At 36.5% G+C, this 20,189-nt stretch overlaps 1 protein-coding gene across 2 annotated transcripts in view; it reads left to right on the top strand.

Annotated features, from left to right (window-relative positions):
* Window positions 1-17,192, top strand: part of GAS2L3 (growth arrest specific 2 like 3) — a 35,535-nt gene extending 18,343 nt beyond the window's left edge. For both annotated transcript variants that reach the window (XM_040234901.1, XM_040234902.1), the window contains exons 4-9: window positions 1,449-1,564; window positions 5,812-5,953; window positions 6,749-6,812; window positions 7,460-7,598; window positions 10,125-10,232; window positions 11,834-17,192. In XM_040234901.1, the coding sequence (XP_040090835.1) occupies window positions 1,449-1,564; window positions 5,812-5,953; window positions 6,749-6,812; window positions 7,460-7,598; window positions 10,125-10,232; window positions 11,834-13,150 (1,886 nt within the window). In that variant the 3' untranslated portion in view covers window positions 13,151-17,192. The remainder of the gene's footprint in view (window positions 1-1,448; window positions 1,565-5,811; window positions 5,954-6,748; window positions 6,813-7,459; window positions 7,599-10,124; window positions 10,233-11,833) is intronic.
* The last annotated feature ends 2,997 nt before the right edge of the window (window positions 17,193-20,189 follow it).

Raw genomic sequence — 20,189 nt, 5'->3', positions numbered from 1 at the left:
CGCTTCAGTTCAGTTCAGTTCAGTCACTCAGTCGTGTCCGACTCTTTGTGACCACATGAATTGCAGCACGCCAGGCCTCCTTGTCCATCACCAACTCCCGGAGTTCACTCAAACTCACGTCCATCGAGTCGGTGATGCCATCCAGCCATCTCATCCTCTGTCGTCCCCTTCTCCTCCTGACCCCAATCCCTCCCAGCATCAGAGTCTTTTCCCATGAGTCAACTCTTCGCATGAGGTGGCCAAAGTACTGGAGTTTCAGTTTTAGCATCATTCCTTCCAAAGAACACCCAGGACTGATCTCCTCTAGAATGGACTGGTTAGATCTCCTTGCAGTCCAAGGGACTCTCAAGAGTCTTCTCCAACACCACAGTTCAAAAGCATCAATTCTTCGGCGCTCAGCTTTCTTCACAGTCCAACTCTCACATGCCCCCCTCCTTAAACCTGTGTGAAGCATGAGATTCTGGGTGGAATATATGCTGTAATTTAAATGATTTCTGTTTCCCTGGTGGCTCAGCTGGTGAAGAATCCAGCTGCAATGTGGGAGACCTGAGTTTGATCCCTGGGTTAGGAAGATCTCCTGAAGAAGGGAATTGCTACCCACTCCAGTATTCTGGCCTGGAGAATTCCATGCACTGTACCATTCATGGGGTTGCAAAGAGTTGGACACGACTGAGCAACTTTCGCTTCACTTCTGTTTCTGAAGCTGTGAGGGGCACAGGCATATGAAACCTAGAAGGAAGTGTTGGGATGGGGAATACATGGCATCTTACTTCTTTACTCAGAGGGTGTGAGTGCTCTGAACTTTACCCCTGAGGGCAGGGGGTAGGGGAAATCTCTTTTAAATAACAGAATTTTGTGTAGTCTTCCAAAGTTTTCATAAAAAAGTATACATACATCTCATCTATGGTCTTTAAAGATAATTAAACACACACTAAACACTCACTCTAAAGATCTCATATCGGTTTGAAGATTTGGATAATTTTTTTTTGAAGTTTATTATGTAATAATGCTTCCAAAAAGAGGATTTTAGAGGTGAAAAGCTGATATTTCCTGAATGCTTGTTATGTTGCTCTTTCATTTTTAAATTGCAACAAAATCCATCTTACAGAGAATCTTTCTTGTGCATGCAGCTGTAATGTGCAGTAAATCAAAATTGAATAGTGAATATTGAAATATAAAACACTTCAGTGTTTTTAAATGAAATAAAGTAGATATCATTTTATTTTTTCTGTGCTTCTATACCACAGATATTTTTGTTTCATTCGACTTTCACTTAATTTGACATTATCTGCTGTTTTAACTGTAATATCTAAAAGTGAATACCTGGGGTCTGATCTAGTGTTTGTCTCGTGTTTCAGCTATAATCTGATTACATTTAATTAAATTTTAGCCATATTGTTTGAATTTACCATTTCTGGAAGAATCTTAGCTTTGAAATATGTTCTTAGGTATTGAAGTTAAGGCCGAAAGGCTATTGGAAGAACTTGATAATGGAGTGCTGTTATGCCAACTGATTGATGTTCTTCAAAACATGGTGAAAACATGCAACTCTGAAGAACCTGTGGTAAGAAAATGTTTGACAGTAGTGATATTGTACTTCAGTACATATTGATTTGTTTATGGACACTTTTTATTTCTACAAGGTTATAAACTTTTACCTCAACTATATGTAAATCTTGGATAATTTACTTAATCTTTTTGAGCATCTTAAAAAAAATTTTTCACTTGTAAAATGGAGATATTAATATTTACCTTATAGAATATAGTTTCGAAGAGTCAGCAAAATTAAATGAGATAATATAGAGATAGTGGTTAGCTTAGTGCCTGGTGTATAATAAATATGTAATAGCTAGCTCTGCCTGCAAATAATAGTACCGTCTTTATAGGATTACTGTAAGAGTTAAATGAAAAAAGAGGTTATGATGGTTCCTGGCACACAGTTAAGAGCTATCTTCATCATCATCTTTTTATTCCTTATATACTGTCTTGATGGTAAATTCTATAAGTATTGGTTGAATGAATAATACTTTTCTTAGACAGTTTTCCTCAATTGGCCATGAGGTTGTGATTTGAAGTAGATAAGGTTTCCTCTCTTTTTATCAAATATGGATGTTTTCATTCATGGGATCTGAGGTTTGTGAGTGGGTTCTAAGCATGAGCCTACTGCCGGTAGAAATATAAACTAGTACCATCTTTCTGGGAGAAAATAGGTAATATATATCTCATTGAAAATAAAGCATATTGTTTGATATATAACATAATTCTAATTCCAGGAATTTATTCTAAAAAACCACAAATTCACAAGAACTATTGTGCAAAAAAAATTTAAGAACAACCTAAATGCTCATCAGTAAAGAAGTTGTTTAAAATTAATTATGGTACCTAAATAGTAGAATATTATCTGTTCATTAGAAATGACTATTTTATTTACCCTAAAGGATGCCTGCAACCTGTCATTAAGTATGCATATGCACTTACGCAAATCAGACTACAGAATAGTGTGTTTATGCAGCAGTATGTAGGGACACATATGCTTGTGTACAGAGGTGTCTTACTGAAATGTGGATGAGATTTCAGTAGCTACTAAACATCTTTGCATTTGGCAATGATGTTTGATTTTTTATATATATATATATACAATTAGAAAAACTCAGAAAGCTATTTTAACTCTGGAAAATGAAAGCAACAGGAAGGAAATATAAGGAACTGGTAATAGTGGTTATCTCCAGGGAGTGGAAGGAACTGAGGAGTAGAGGTGGCAGAAAGACATACCCTACTATGCCTGCTGCATTTTAAAAAACCTTATGTGTGAATCTCTTATTTCAAGTAAAAATTTAAGACAAAACTGAAAACTGTGCAGCCTCAGCAGGATTATTTGGTCCAGATAGTAAAAATATAAATCATAAGATTCTGTAAAACTTAGATCATCGATTTTCAAAGATCTTGAATTAAGAATGGGCTACTATTTCATTGGTGAAGTTCTCCTCAAGAAACTCAGAACCATGTTTGTAAATCTGCAAATAAGAAAGTAAGCAAAAATTTGTCTGTCTGTAAACCTTTAACAGCAATAATTTTGTGTTTGTATTTATGTTTGGAGAGATGTGCTATAAAGATGTGCTTTGGAATTCTCATGTCATTCTTAAAACCTTCTAGAATTAACACCCCAAAAGATGTCCTTTTCATTATAAGAGACTGGAATGCAAAAGTAGGAAATCAAGAAACATGTGGAGTAACCGGAAAATTTGGCCTTGGAGCACAGAATGAAGCAGGGCAAAGGCTCATAGAGTTTGCCAAGAGAATGCACTGGTCATGGCAAACAACCTCTTCCAACAACACAAGAGAAGACTCTACACATGGACATCACCAGATGGTCAACACCAAAATCAGATTGATTATATTCTTTGCAGCCAAAGATGGAGAAGCTCTGTAGTCAGCAAAAATAAGACTGGTAGCTGACTGTGGCTCATATCATGAACTCCTTATTGCCAAATTCAAACTTAAATTGAAGAAAGTAGGGAAAACCACTAGACCCATTCAGGAATGACCTGAATCAAATCCCTTACGATTATACAGTGGAAGTGACAAACAGATTCAGGGGATTAGATCTGATAGATAGAGTGCCTGAAGAACTATGGATGGAGGTTCATAGCATTGTTCAAGAGGCAGTGATCAAGAACATCCCCAAGAAAAAGAAATGCAGAAAGGCAAAATGGTTGTCTGAGGAGGCCTTACAAACAGCTATGAAAAGAAGAGAAGTGAAAGACAAGAGAGAAAAGGAAAGATATACCCATTTGAATGCAGAGTTCCAAAAAATACTATGGAGAGATAAGAAAGTCTTCCTCAGTGATCAATGCAAAGAAATAGAGGAAAACAATACAATGGGAAAGACTAGAGATCTCTTCAAGAAAATTAGTGATACCAAGGGAACTTTTCTTGCAAAGATGGGCACAATAAAGGACAGAAATGGTATGGACCTAACAGAAGCAGAAGAGATTAAGAAGAGGTGGCAAGAATATACAGAAGAACTATACAAAAGAGATCTTCATGACCCAGATAATCACCGTGGGTGATCACTCACCTAAAGCCAGACATCCTGGAATGTGAAGTCAAGTGGTCCTTAGGAAGCATCACAATGAACAAAGCTAGTGGAAGTGATGGAATTCCAGTTGAGCTATTTCAAATCCTAGATGATGATGCTGTGAAAGTGCTGCACTCAGTATGCCAGCAAATTTGGAAATTTCAGCAGTGGCCACAGGACAGAAAGGGTCAGTTTTCATTCCAATTCCAAAGAAAGGAAATGCCAAAGAATGCTCAAACTACTACACAATTGCACTCATCTCACACACTAGCAAAGTAATGCTCAAAATTCTCCAAGCCAGGCTTCAACAGTATGTGAACTGTGAACTTCCAGATGTTCAAGCTGGATTTAGAAAAGGCAGAGGAACCAGAGATCAAATTGCCAACATCCACCAGAAAAACATCTATGTCTGCTTTATCGACTATGCCAAAGCCATTGACTATGTGGAACACAACAAACTGTGGAAAGTTCTGAAAGAGATGGGAATCCCAGACCACCTGACCTGCCTCCTGAGAAGTCTGTATGCAGGCCAGGAAGCAACAGTTAGAACTAGACATGCAACAATGGACTGGTTCCAAATAGGGAAAGGAGTACATTTAGGCTGTTACTGTCACCCTACTTATTTAATTTATATGCAGAGTACATCATGAGAAATGCTGGACTGGATGAAGCACAAGCTGGAATCAAGATTGCTGGGAGAAATATCAATAATTTCAGATATGCAGATGACACAATGCTTATGGCAGAAACTGAAGAACAACTAAAGAGCCTCTTGATGAAAGTGAAAGAGGAGAGTGAAAAATTTGGCTTAAAACTCAACATTCCAAAAACTACGATCATGGCATCTGGTCCCATCACTTCATGGCAAATAGATGGGGAAACAGTGACAGACTATTTTAGGGGGCTCCAAAATCACTGTAGATGGTGACTGCAGTCATGAAATTAAAAAGCAGAGACATTACTGTACCAACAAAGGTCCATCTAGTCAAAGCTATGATTCTTCCAGTAGTCATGTGTGGATGTGAGAGTTGGACTATAAAGAAAGCTGAGTGCCAAAGCATTGATGCTTTTGAACTGTGGTGCTGCAGAAGACTCTTGAGAGTCCCTTGGACTGCCAGGAGATCCAACCAATCCATCCTAAAGGAAATCAGTTCTGAATATTCATTGGAAGGACTGCTGCTGAAGCTGAAACTCCAATACTTTGGCCACCTGATGCGAAGAGCTGACTCATTGGAAAAGACCCTGATGCTGGGAAAGATTGAAGACGGGAGGAGAAGGGGACCACAGAAGATGAGATGGTTGGATGGCATCACCAACTCAATGGAGATGAGTTTGAGTAAACTCTGGGAGTTGGTGATGGACAGGGTGCCCGGTGTGCTACAGTCCATGGGGTCGCAACGAGTCAGACATGACTGAGTGACTGAACTGAACTGCTAATTTTGACCAGATTGTTTTCCTAAAAATGACTTTATGGAATATATTGGGTTGGCCAAAAAGTTCATTCGAGTTTTTCTGTACCATCTTATGGAAAAACCCAAACAAACCTTGTGGCCAACCCAATACTTATTAAATAAAGCAAAATAATTTTTGAAGATGCATTTCTCCCTGGTACTGTATAATCTTTAGCTACTTTCAAGGGGTTATTAATGCCCATTTTAATGCCCATATTAAAATGGATATCTAATGAAAATATTCTTGATACCTGTTTGAAATTATTCTTTTGTCTTTTCCAGAATTTTCCAATGAGAAAAGTGCCCTGTAAGAAAGATGCTGCATCTGGTTCATTCTTTGCTAGAGACAATACTGCGAACTTCCTTCACTGGTGCAGGCACATTGGAGTTGATGAGACTTACCTCTTTGAATCTGAAGGTTTAGGTAAATGTTGTAGTCGTATTTAATGTTTATTAGGATATTTTTGGAGAAGGAAATGGCAACCCACTCCAGTGTTCTTGCCTGGAGAATCCCAGGGACGGCGGAGCCTGGTGGGCTGCCGTCTGTGGGATCGCAGAGTCGGACACGACTGAAGCGACTTAGCAGCAGCAGGATATTTTTGTATGCCTCACTTCTAGTTTTTCTTTCCAAATAAGAACTCAAATGCCACATCTCATTTTCCTAGAAAAATTTATGTTCTAAATAGATGTGAAACAATTGGAAGATCAGATTCCAAATCAAATACATGATTAAACTTTTCATTTATAGTTATAAATCCTATATATCTAGAATAGCCTAAACAGACTTTACTTCCTAAATGAGTTGGCTATGGGAAAGTTCTGGACTAGTGCTTATTAACTAATTAATGTTTTAATCAAGAATTACTCAACAAAGTCTAAAGGTAATCTCTCTTTGACCATATAATTACAGAAATAGCTGAAGGTCAAATGATGTATATTCATGGTGTTTAGATTTACCTCATAAGCAGACGCTGGCAACTTGGTTATCTAAATGGATTAATGTTTTTGACAATTCATTTTAAAAAATGATGCTCTACTGGAGAATTATTGATGTATTTTCTCATTTCATTTAATTCAACAGAAGCGTCTGTGCAGTGACCAAACTGAAAGCTATCTAAGTTTTTTTACTTGACTGTCTGTAATTCCCTCAGAGTATTTATATATGTATAATTGCCTGTTTAATTTGCCCCTTAAAATATGTGGTCTTATTTTTTCACAGTTTTACACAAAGATCCAAGACAGGTATATCTTTGTCTTCTTGAAATTGGTCGAATTGTCTCAAGGTATGTATTCCACAATATTTCAGGCTTGTACAAAGTCATAAAGATGTTTTAGGCTACTTTATTTTATCTAGAATACTATTTTCTATAAATGGAAATATTTTTTAATTGGAATAAAGTAACTTAATTTACTATTTTTTCTTTCTTTTTGTTCCTTTAGTAACTTCGTTCACGTGAGCTGTGTCAACAAAGCTTGCCTTTATTTAATATTAAACTATAAAAATGGGCACTTAGATTTTTTAGGTTAAGAGTAGAATAAGAACATGCAACCTTTAAGCAGTTCAAAGAGAGGCAAGTCCTTTGAACACAAAGAGGGTTTGATAAGAAGGCCAAGGTTTGGTATTCTCCATACCTACTTCAATTCTATCTTCACTCATGAGTTGATTTTTAAAGGTACCTTTAGGATCCCAGGTTGAATATTGGGAGCATTCAGTAACCCAAATACATATGCTATGGTGTAAAGGTGATAATCTGAATTTTTGGCAGTCTAAGAGACATTAAAAAGCATTTCCAGATGTTCCGATGAAATTACTGGTAGAAGAGAGTCATACAGACTTTATTTAAAATTAAAAGAGAACCTATTGTGATATACATGTAAGTACTTGCCTCAGACTTCACTTGATTGATGAGACCTCATAATTGATTTTCAGATATGGGGTTGAGCCACCAGTATTAGTAAAACTGGAGAAAGAAATTGAACTAGAAGAGACTTTACTTAATACTTCTGGGCCTGAAGATTCCATCAGCATTCCAAAATCGTGTTGTCAGCATGAAGAGCTACACGAAGCTGTAAGTAACTGTCACACTTTCTTTCAACTGTGATGCGTCAGTCTCATAGTTTGCCAGAAGTGTTCCTCTTTCATTTTTATTGTAATTGAAAAGGGGAAAAAACCAGCACGAATGTAAGTGTTGATTGCACTGTTATTTGTAAGGGTGAAAAATTGGAAGCAATATAAATACTCTCAAATTGGACATTGGTTAGGTAAATTAGGATTCATTATCTTTACAGAGTAATCATTTTATGTGATCATTATGAAGACCGTATAGCAATAAGAAAAATGTTTATTTTGTATAAAGTATGTATCAGAACAAGGAGAATGAAAATAATGGATGTTAGGGTAGAGACCTCAAAGATGATTTAAATTTCTTTAGCTATTTCTTCAATGTTAAAATGTTAATTATGCAATAGATAAAACCAGAGGAGAGTATTTTTTTAGTCACAGTATTTATTACTTCATTTAGATTCACCACCTTATTTATATTGTGGGTTAGTGCTAATTTGTACTGCTGAATATAAGTGGTGTTTGGTATTTTGAACAAAGAAAATAAGTTACCTTTAGTCTTGTTATGAAAACTAAAAGAAAACACATTTCTTGAAATCTGTATGTGCTGTATGAATATATTCAGTGTCCACCTATACATACCTGATCTGCAAGATCTTAGGATCGTGTCTAAAATAGGGAGCAATTATTATCTGATTCATTTTTTTGAGTGCTGTGAAGAGTATAGAATTGCAGTTCTGTGTACCTAAGAAACTTTAGTGGATAGAAAATAATGACTGAAATAATTACCTCCTTTCAAATTACTTTTTTATCTGATTTATAAATGCTTTAAATAATTATAAGTTCTTTCCCCAAGTTCAGATTATTTTTAGCCATCCTTTGCATGTGGTATGTATGTGTGTGTATGAGTGTGTGTACATATACATGCACATATACCTGGGCTATGAACAAGATAAACTTGATTGAATGGCATATGAGAATCAGGTCTATTTGTAATCATGCTATTTTGTTAAATGAATGATGTTGAGAGATAAATCCAGACACTTCTGATTGGGCCCCAGATGAATCCATAAGTGTCATCTTGGGTAGATAATTAAGACAGTCATAAATTTCTGTTAGTGCTCAGCTACCCTGAGTATATCTGAAGAGACTTTCTTTAATATCATGTCTGTATTCAGTTAACTGAATTTGTTTAGATATACTCTGTATGACAAGTAGTTGAGAAAAATAAACATGGTCTTGATTTTTCTAAAGTGTCATTTTAGGAGAACAAAATATTTTCCATAGTGGCTGATAGGTGACGTTTTTTCAAGTCACACATGTCTCAGGAAATATTTTCATTGAATCAATTCGTTTTAATTTCCATGTTTTGAATATAGAATTCCTAAATTTTTATTTCAGTTTTTACCATTTGTAAGATATTTACTGTAGTTAAAAATTCTGTAAATCCCTTGAGGAGTAGAGGTCATTCACCTCTCATCTCCACAGCAGACTATTTGAAACAAAGCAAGTATTTTTAGAAAAATGTCTCTTAAGTTGAGATTTTTAGAATTTACCCTATCTTAGGTGAATAGATATAACTATGTCTATGTCTGTTTTAACAGTAACTTTGGAACATAATCTGAATATTCCCCCATAGTATTACTGTAGCATAGCATTAGGGGACAAGTGAAAATTCTAGGTTAAACTTTATCTAACATATATATATACACGTGTGTATATATATATACGTGTATATATATATATGTATTTATATATGTGTATATATATATACACATATATATATATAAGCATACTTTTTAATTCTTTATTCTGTTGGCTTTCTTGGCTTTAAATTTTGTTGTTCTTGTTTAGTCACTCAGCTGTGTCTGGCTCTTTGTGACTCCATGGACTGTAGCCCACCAGTCTCCTCTGTCCATGGGATTTCCCAGGCAGAAATACTGAAGTGGGTTGCCATTTCCTTCTCCCTGACTTGACATATATTAATTCAGGTCTTAAAACAATTCAAGCTTAGTAATGAACTCATACATTTCTTATGATCTAAGAATGTGTTTTTAATTGACTTCAGTGTGTGCGCGTTCACAGACCTTTTCTGGTGATCAGTGAGTACACAATGAGTCTGACTGCGCTTGGGCAGAGAGCGAGAGAGAGACTCAATACTTCATCACTGCTAACTTTTATTAGATTAGTGAACGTCTAAGTCTCAGATGGTAAAGACTCTGCCTGCAACGTGGGAGGCCCAGGTTTGATCCCTGGGTTGGGAAAATCCCCTGGAGAAGGAAATGGCATCCCACTCCAGTATTCATGCCTGGAGAATTCCACGGACAGAGGAGCCTGGAAGGCCACAGCCCATGGGGTAGCAAAGAGTCAGACATGACTGAGCTACTAACACAGATTAGAGATAATAGTTGAGCTGTCTTTAAATTTTTATCTTTGAGTTTGATTTTTCCCAGCTATCAAATAACCTTACATTTTAATGTTAAAGTAGTTTTGGCATAAGTCCTAAATTTTTTTAATTTATTTTTAATCTTAGGTTAAACACATTGCTGAAGACCCTCCTTGTAGTTGTTCTCATCGGTTTTCTATTGAGTACTTATCTGAAGGACGATATCGACTAGGAGATAAAATACTTTTTATAAGAGTAAGTCAACCATTTACATCCTATTACACTCAGATCTTTTTTTAAAAATTAATTTTCATTAAAGTATGGTTGATTTATAATGTTGTGTTAGTTTCTGCTGTACAGCAAAGTGAATCAGTTATACGCATACATATATCAACTCTCTTTTTGTAGATTCTGTTCCCATATAGGACATTATAGAGCACTGAGTAGAGTTCCCTGTGCTATGTAGTAGGTTCTTATTAATATATTTTTATATATAGTAGCCCATATATATGTCAGTTCCAATATCCCAATTTATACCCCCACCCCTCCGACTTTAGATATAATTGGGGCAAAAAATATCTTTGAATACCTCAGGTAACTTATTTCACTTTCAGACTTCCTAAGAAGGAATAGTTTTCTATCATAAGAAAGAAGCAAAATTAGAACATCTAATAAGATTAAATGTCAGTAAGAAGAAAAATAAATAGAAATATTGTAGTTAATAATATAAGACTTTGGGTTTTACGTATGAAGCCTTTTTTTTTGCTGACACAGTATCAGCATCTATACTAATAGCTAATATACATGCTCATTTTCTTCCTTTATCCCTTCTGCAATCTGTTATTGATTAATTGTCCCTGTTGCTGATAAGGAAATTCAAATTTTACCTGTTCAGCATTCTGTCCACTTCTGATACAAGAGCTGTTTCATTCCCAAGTTAGGAATGTAATATAAAAGTATGTAAAAAAAATCCAATTTCATTACCCACATTTTCTTTGATTTCATATATTATCATTAGATCCCCATACCCAACTCAACTCACCCAGAAACAGGTACATGCACTTTCTGTCTTTTAATTAACTTTTTTTTCTTAAGCAGTATGATATAGTGACAGTGTACAGAGCGTGGGATTTGGAGTTAAAATTTGCAGAGCAGTCTCATACAATTATGCTGATTTGCCTATTGAATGAATAGTAGGGGCCTGAGGTCCAGCTTAGGCTGCGCTGGCAGACCCAAGATGTACCATTTCTGCATGAAGGCACTATTTGGGGTTGGCAGCCTGGTGAATGTGAGGCCAGACCAAGTTGGTGATTTGGGACAGTTTTCTTAATCTCTCAGAGCCATTAGTTCCTCATCTGCAGAGAAGAACTAGAAATAGATTATATCAAAGTTTTGGAAAGATTAAATTGATGTAATTCATATGAATCTAATTTATTAAATTCTAAAGTATAAGATTTGGTCATTTTTATTGTTCTTCTGCAGTTATCAGTATTTTTTCTCTATTATGAGGCTTTTTTTTTTTCTTTTCCTTTACTGTCTCTACTCCTTTCTTCCTTCAATAGTGAATTCTCTACTGAGCAGTGTTCTCCTTGTAGTTTTGCACTTAGTAATTTGGATTTTTAGGATGTAAGCTGTGTGTTTATATCTTACAAACTGGAAGACTCTATTGTTAGTGTCATGATTCAGTATGAATTAAATTTTAATAATACAAGAAAGAGACTGTCAATTTATAGTGAAGCTGTTGGCAAATACACTGCATTTCATAGTCACAGACACCACAGACTGTGACTGCTAATAAATTATGGCTGCACCTTACAGTTTTACAGCTTTTTTTTTTGCTTTTTTTTGGGGAAAAGATGCTTCATGGAAAACATGTCATGGTCCGTGTTGGTGGAGGCTGGGATACTCTTCAAGGATTTTTGCTTAAATATGACCCCTGTCGAATATTACAGTTTGCTACGCTAGAACAGAAAATTCTAGCATTTCAAAAAGGAGTTTCCAATGAAAGTGTGCCTGATTCGCCCGCCAGAACACCTCAGCCTCCTGAAATGAATCCTTTGTCAGCAGTTAGCATGTTTCAGAAACAAAACTCAAAACCTGGCACACCGGTTGGTATTCCAAGGGGCAAAGAGAAGCAGGTACATCTGCCAGCTACATTGCCATCAGCGTCTTCTCTGAAAGGAGGGAATCTGGCCCCAGGGTCAGTCCGTTCTAAATTGGCAAATTCTCCAGCAGCATCTTATCATCTCAAACTTGCGTCTTCAAAGGGCATAACAAAGAAACCACAGGCTCCTTCTAACAATGCGTCATCTTCACATGCTTCTTTAAATCCAGTGGGTAAAAGCACTTTTTCACCAGCTTTATCAAGAGCAGCACCTTGTGTATCTGAGTCGTTGAGAAAATGTATCTCATCACCCAGTACTCCTAAGACCAAGCGTGTTCCGGCCCAGAAGTCAAGAGATGTGCCTGAGCCTACACTTCTGCCAAATAAGTGTTCTGGAAAAACTGAGCCAAAGCATTTGAAACACAATCATGTACCTTCCAGGGATCACACAGTCTCTCCCTCAGCTGCACGTTTAAATTCATCATCAAAGTGTCCAAAGCCACCTAAGGCACATCTGCATGTGAGGCCTAACCCTTCTTCCTTCCAGTCCCCTGCAAAAGTGACAACAACCAGTTCCAAAACTGTCATCAAGAATCTGGAAACACGGGCTCAGCCCCATGGTAGAGCTCCACAAGCCCAGAAACCTAAGTCGGCCCTGAATTTAAACCAGCCACTTTCTGTATCCTCAGTTGCTCCTGCAAAAGCTGCACAGAAATTGAAAGATAAGAATGTGGTTTCAGTTGCCAAAAAGCAGCCTCAGAATAAAAGCACGTCCCAGAAGGCAGGAACCAGCTCCTCCAGATCCCCGGGCCGTACCCCACTGTCCATCGTGAGTCTTCCCCAGTCTTCTGCCAAAACACAACCTGAACCAAAGTCAGTACAGACTGCCACCAAGAGCCAGTACTCAGTTACTGGGCCTCCCAAAAGTGGCAAAGCCACAGCTTCAACCAGGAAACCACCCTCATCTGTCAAGGAGACGGTTAGTGCAGATAAAAAACCTCCTGCTAAAAAGAAGGAAGACGATGACCATTATTTCGTTATGACCGGAAGTAAGAAACCTAGAAAATAAATATAATGTGTCATTCTAAGAAAACAAGAGAGTGAATGTGTTAACTTCACATCCTAAAAGGTTTCTCCTGTTTGTGTTTATCCAAATAGGTTCAGACATTAAATACAATAAGAGGGGGTAGAGGCTGGGCCCAAGAGAAGTCTCATCAGAACTCACATACCTGAATTCACCAGAAGGTACCTTTTTGAGGCAGACAGTGGTAAAATCACCAGGAGGTTCTTATTAGTTATAGACATTTATATCATTTTCCATCTGTGACATTTTTGTTAGTCTCCCCACTAAGGGAAACATAGTCAAATAACACTACTAGAACTGTAACCATAGTTGCTATATTTTGAGTATATGTTAAAATATGGCAGTTATTACCTGCTGATAGCAATAGAGGTGCTCTTATTATGTTATTGCATTATAATTTAAAAGCAACGGTTTGGCACTTGTCTTGGCACCTAATTTAGGTTCCTGATCAGGATTGTTGGAAGGAACAATACCTAGTACTGATGGCTGGTGCACATTTGCTTGCTGTTACACTGGGTGTGGGAGAATTGTTACTACTTAAAAATTCTTTAAGCTTTCCAAATCAGAAAGAACTGATTTTTTAACTGACTTATGTTAACATCGATAATATTTTGTTACCAGTATTTTTGGTAAAAAAAAAATTAAGATATAAAAATATAAATTGAAATTTGGAAAAAAGTTCATGTATTATTTATAAGAACTTATATTTTTGATGGACATTGTGCAATGTGAAAGAAACAACTTAGTAGTTTTAGCATATTAGAAATATTTTTTAATAATGCAATTTTCTATGAGTGCAGATGACAGTTTTTACATTAAAATAATGTTAACATCAAATTATATTTTTACAGTCTCAAAATTAAGGTGATAGTGAAGAAAAAGTGGTGCTGCCTAAAAATTCTATCATGTGATTGTTATTTTTCTTTATAGTAATACCCATTTTAATTAGTTTTCCAGTTACGTTTTCTTCAATCAAGGCATGCTGCCTTCAGTTTTCCAATGTCAAATGGACAGTCAATATATACTGTTTTCTGTTCTGTAGGCAGATTCTCGAAAGAACTTACCCGGATAATGTAATGACTACATAGACTCCATCAATCTAATGTATTTGTAAATAATATGTTTTTAAAGAGATTGTGCCTATTTAAAAAATTATTAATGTACTTTCAGAAGTTTTAGGGATGTGTTTGATAACTTGACAGTATTATCAGTTATTCCATATTGAGGTTTATGTTTCCCTATTTTAAACTAAAATGTGTTTCTAAAGAAAAATAATGGTTCACACAAATATGCAATCATAGAATAGCCATCTTAAGCTGACTACTAATGTTTATAGATTATAAAGCATGAAACTTTTGTATAAAACTAAGTGATCTTTTGTCTGAGGAATAAAGACAAAAGTTATATGCAAGCTAGTTTTTGAAATAAGTGATGCTTCTCATAAAAGAGATGGTCACCAGAATGGTTTAGTTTCACTGTTGGTCTGGGCATTGAGGGAGATAATATTTACATCTTTGGAAAGTGAAGTCAGGAATCAAGAAGTACTAGAAGCTTTACATCTCTAGTGATAAGAAATATTTACTGTATCTTTCAAAAAGGAAGAATTTTACCTTCAGGAAGGTGTTTATTCCTTTGTAAGACCAAACAGTGCTTCTGTATCAGTAACATCAGGAATAAAATTGTCATGTGGCACAAATTCCAAGAAATAGTTTTTATTTTTTTCAATTGGAAGTTAATTCATAAATAATCCTATTTTCATCAGGCCACTGATAGTAAGAATTTCTAATTCCTATAATTCTGTTTTAATTTCACACTTTGATGCAGTGAGAACATTCTTGAAATACTCATTTTATCCAATATTCATGGTCAGAAAATTTCTCCAATTATATCCACATTGGATGAATTTTTACTTATAGAGAGCTTACTCTTCCAAAATAAAGCTATTTTTTTTTAAAGTAAGCAATGGCTGAAAGATAATTCCTTCAAATATATTTTGATATGCTCTTAAAAGACCTAGTGTTTCTAACTGTTTTCACAGTTTTAAAAGTGCATTGTTGAAGTTGGGAAGAAATTTTTATTTCTTAATAATAGTGCATGATTTTTAAAGTTCCTTTTTGTTTAATAAAGTGAATATTAAGCTTAAAGTACTGAAGTACCTGGAAGAAGAAATAATGTGTACTTCCAAGAAAGAATGGAATGTTTTTCCATTGCTTTAATTTGTTATAATGAATAACATATCAAAGTAACCTTCACGGAAAATGAAATGCTGACTATTTTTGCATTGTTGAACCTTACCGTAGGTGCTTAAAACTTAAATCTTCAAAATGTTTTGATAAATTAGATGATCTCTAACTTTCTTCTTCACACTAAATTTACAGTGCTTGAAGGATAAGGGAAATTTTTTGAGAAAAAGATTGCCATAACCTCTGTGATGTATAGCTGATACAAAAATCTATAACTTTTTAAAAAGCCATCAGTAACAATTGTCAAGATACAGTCTTGTATCCAGGTTTGCATACTGACTCCATTTGAATCCAAATTTATGTATATTTTCTTGGAAATGTTTGTATCAGATTTTAACCTAAATATATTTTCTCAAGTATTAAAATTTAACATATATACCAAGTCCTCAATTTACTTTTTTGTGTGTTCTGAGTATATTCTGATCACTTGGTTCATGTGAGAAATTGCATATATGATGCAACTAAGACCCAATGCAGCCAAATGAATAAATAAATATTTAAAAAAATAACGTTGGTGTTGATTTATCTTAAAAGAAGTGTGTATGGTGATGAAGTGATTTAAGAGATTACAATGATAAAACATTAATATATAATACTTCTTAATTGTCTGCATTCTGCCAGGCACAGTATTTATTGCATGGTGTTGGCATGTAGTGTGTTATGTCTTATAATTAACCTCTTGTGGCTAGTCTTTTATGGTTTCATATAATACATTTTATCTAATTTGGCCAACTTTCCTAAATTACTTTTGATAAGTTTTTTCACAAATTATAATGAATGAATTTAGTAGAATGGATTAATGTTAGATGTGATTGTTGAGGACCTCTAGTGATCAAATGTGGCATTGTTGAAACACTTTTATCAACTTAAATCACTGTTTTTTACAACCTCTGTCAAGTTATGGGAGATAGAGGAATAGGATGATCATCACATTCAAGAACCTTGGGTTTACATAGCACTGTGAAACTCATGAAGCACTTTTAATTACATTAACGTCCAGTCTTCTGAACAGTTCCATGAGACAGTATCTTCTTTAGAATATAAACTCCATAAAGACAGGAATTGCATCTGTTTTGTTTACCAATGTTTTCCAAAGCCTAAGCCAATGCTTGGCACATAGTGGACATTCAGTAAATATTTGTTAATAAAAAAATGAATGAACTCTTTTTTTGTAGATGAGGAAACTAAGGCTCAAGATGATTGACACTAGTAAATATAAAAATATCCTAGTAGGATTGCTTAATTGAATTTTATTTAAAGGATAATTTTACTTTTACCTATTTATAATTTTACACAAACTTGATTTGTTCTTTGTGTTAATTTGATAAAATAGGAATTTAGTGGCATCTTTTAAAAACTGTTGGAATATCACATCCTCTGTTTTCTTTCTTTAATTGGTTTTGATTTACTCTTTTTTATTTGTATCATTTCTTTTTAGATTCTGCATATAAGGGATGTCACAGTATATTTCTGTCTGACTTTACTCAGTGTGACTGTCTCTTAAGGAATTGCCCTTTATTTTAAATATTCTAAACTTGAATAAATTTATAGAGATTAGTGTATTCTTACATTTTTAATTTAATATTTATAAAGCACATACCTGTATTTAAAGTAAGTTCTAGGAATGATGAATGTTTGTACTCAATTCTCAGGACAATGTCATGAAGTCAAGGTGCTCTGTAAATATTTGCTGGATAAATGGATGAAAAAAATAAGTTAAAGCTAGCACAAAATACTTACATTGGCAATTAAAATAAATTCCCTGCTAGTGCAGTGGAAATAGATTTTGGTGAAAGGTACTACTTGCAGGTGGCCCGAGAATCTCCAGGTTTAAAAACATAAAAAAAAAAAAAAAAAGATTGCCCTTTGAGTGAACAGAAAAAATAAATTTTCTTCTTCCAGGAAGAATAAATAAATTTAAATTTCTCTCACACAGCCCTGACAAGGTAATACAAAGTTGGGTCATGTAATTTCAGTAATCAGTAATTCACTGCACCATGCTAGGTGCTCAGTTCAGTTCAGTTCAGTGGCTCAGTCGTGTCCGACTCTTTGCAACCCCATGAATCGCAGCACGCCAGGCCTCCCTGTCCATCACCAACTCCCGGAGTTCACTCAGACTCACGTCCATCGAGTCCGTGATGCCATCCAGCCATCTCATCCTCGGTCGTCCCCTTCTCCTCCTGCCCCCAATCCCTCCCAGCATCAGAGTCTTTTCCCATGAGTCAACTCTTCGCATGAGGTGGCCAAAATACTGGAGTTTCAGCTTTAGCATCATTCCTTCCAAAGAACACCCAGGACTGATCTCCTTCTGAATGGACTGGTTGGATCTCCTTGCAGTCCAAGGGACTCTCAAGAGTCTTCTCCAACACCACAGTTCAAAAGCATCAATTCTTTGGCGCTCAGCCTTCTTCACAGTCCAACTCTCACATCCATACATGACCACAGGAACCCAATAATCAGCTGTGGAAGAAGATGCCAGACTGTGGTGTATGTGTACTGGAAGAGGAGTGGAACGTGACATTTCTTATTTCATTCCCAAGCCCCCAGGTAACATGAAACAAGTGCCTTTAAACAACAATTTGTGATAGTTTCCATTTATGTTAAGCATCAGTGAAAATAATTGTTGAAGTTCAAGAAGTCCCAGGTGTCCTTAAAGATTGGGGGGAAAAAATCACCACTGAGAATGACAGCCTTTGAAATCAGTGAAGCCCAAAGGGGAAGTGAAGAGGCCAGGATGGTCTTCAGAGGCTACTCTAGCAGGAACTGAGAGTTCTGACTTTACCCACTGCTCCCCCCACCAGCCCTTCACCTGCCTCACCATTACCTTCTACGTCACTGCTTAAACATCACTTACTCAGAAGCTTCCTGATCCTCCGAGCCTTGGTTGGATGCTTCTGTGTACCTTCTTCACACCTTATGCTTGTCTTGTCACTGCATTGCCATCTAATACTACTTTCCCACTGACCTCAGTTACTCACCAATTCCTCACTTGTTGACAGTTGCAGCTCCTGCATTTAATGTCTGCATTTAATGCCTAAATGTTTGTAGAGGGAAGGAAGTAGTCTTTTACTGATGGAAATAAGCATCTGGATGTATAAAATGACCCTCTAATTTAATATTGTTGGCCCACCTACTGTTAAAACGATTTTTTTCCCCCTGGGGAAATGTCATGGCAGAGTTTGGAAAAAGCTCCATAGATGACCTCCTTATTTCTGGAGGGAAGTGGAGAGGAGAAGGGGGGAGGGTAGTAATCAGAGAGGCCTTGAAGTTATGGATTTCTTCTGTTACATTCAGTTCAGTTCAGTTGCTCAGTCGTGTCCAATTTGTCTCGACCCCATGGACCACAGCCCGCCAGGCCTCCCTGTCCATCACCAACTCCCAGAGTTTGCTCAAACTCATGTCCATCGAGTAGGTGATGCCATCCAACCATCTCATCCTCTGTCATCCCCTTCTCCTCCTGCCTACAATCTTTCCCAGCATCAGGGTCTTTTCTAATGAGTCAGTTCTTAGCATCATGTAGCCAAAGTATTTCAGCTTCAACATCAGTCCTTCCAATGAACACTCAGGACTGATCTCCTTTAGGACAGACTGGTTGGATCTCCTTGCAGTCCAAGGGACTCTCAAGAGTCTTCTCCAACACCACAGGTCAAAAGCATCAATTCTTTGGCTCTCAGCTTTCTTTATAGTGCAACTCTCACATCCATACATGACCACTGGAAAAACCATAGCCTTGATGAGACAGACCTTTGTTGGCAAAGTAATGTCTCTGTTTTTTAATATGCTGTCTAGGTTGGTCATAACTCTCCTTCCAAGGAGTAAGCATTTTTTAAATTTCATGGCTGCAGTCACCATCTGCAGTGATTTTGGAGCCCAGAAAAATAAAGCCAGCCACTGTTTCCACTGTCTCCCCATCTATTTGCCATAAGTGATGGGACTAGATGCCATGATCTTCGTTTTCTGAATGTTGAGCTTTAAGCCAACTTTTTCACTCTCCTCTTTCACTTTCATCAAGAGGCTCTTTAGTAGTAGTTCTTCACTTTCTGCCATAAGGGTGGTGTCATCTGCATATCTGAGGTTATTGATATTTCTCCCAGCAATCTTGATTCCAGCTTGTGCTTCCTCCAGCCCAGTGTTTCTCATGATGTACTCTGCCTAGAAGTTACATTAGTTCCAGAGAATGCTGCATTTTTATAGAAGAAAAATGTTAGAAAAATTTCAACTGTCTATACAGGTTTTTGTTTTAAAACATTTATTTTCAGGGTTGTCAGAATTTACTCAGAGCATCATATATAGGCTGAGGTTGGCAAGAGTCCTGCTACTACCTAATTCTGTCCTCACACTGAACAGATGAGGAAACTCAGGCCCCAGGGAGTTTGTTAGTAGAGCCCATTAGTTACCGAATTCATACTACCTGGGAGCAACAGAGTGAATGCAAGGCAGTGGTCCCAGGGGGCTATGTGAGTCACCCTGATCGCTGGTTCCTTCAATGTATCGTAAATGCCCTGAGCCCAGCCCAGCAGACTCCTTGTATTACCTGTATGGATGATTGGTTCCAGAGCAATCTATTGGACCACAAGGCAGTAAAACTTCATTAATTTGCTCATTTAGCAAACAGCTCTGAGTGCCTCCGTGACAGTCCCCAAGCTTAGCGCTAGAGATACCATGGTAAGACCAGTCCCTGCTCTCCAGGATGTGACAGTCTTTGTTCAGGTGATTAACAACAACAAAGTATGATCTTTTAGACTGTAGCCCACTCGGTTCTTTCTGGGGTAAGATACTTT

This window comes from Oryx dammah, unplaced genomic scaffold (genome assembly GCF_014754425.2).
Source record: "Oryx dammah isolate SB20612 unplaced genomic scaffold, SCBI_Odam_1.1 HiC_scaffold_29, whole genome shotgun sequence".
NCBI classification, from domain to species: Eukaryota; Metazoa; Chordata; class Mammalia; order Artiodactyla; family Bovidae; genus Oryx; species Oryx dammah.
Note: the sequence above shows the minus strand (reverse complement) of the source record. Positions and strands in the feature narration are given on the sequence as shown.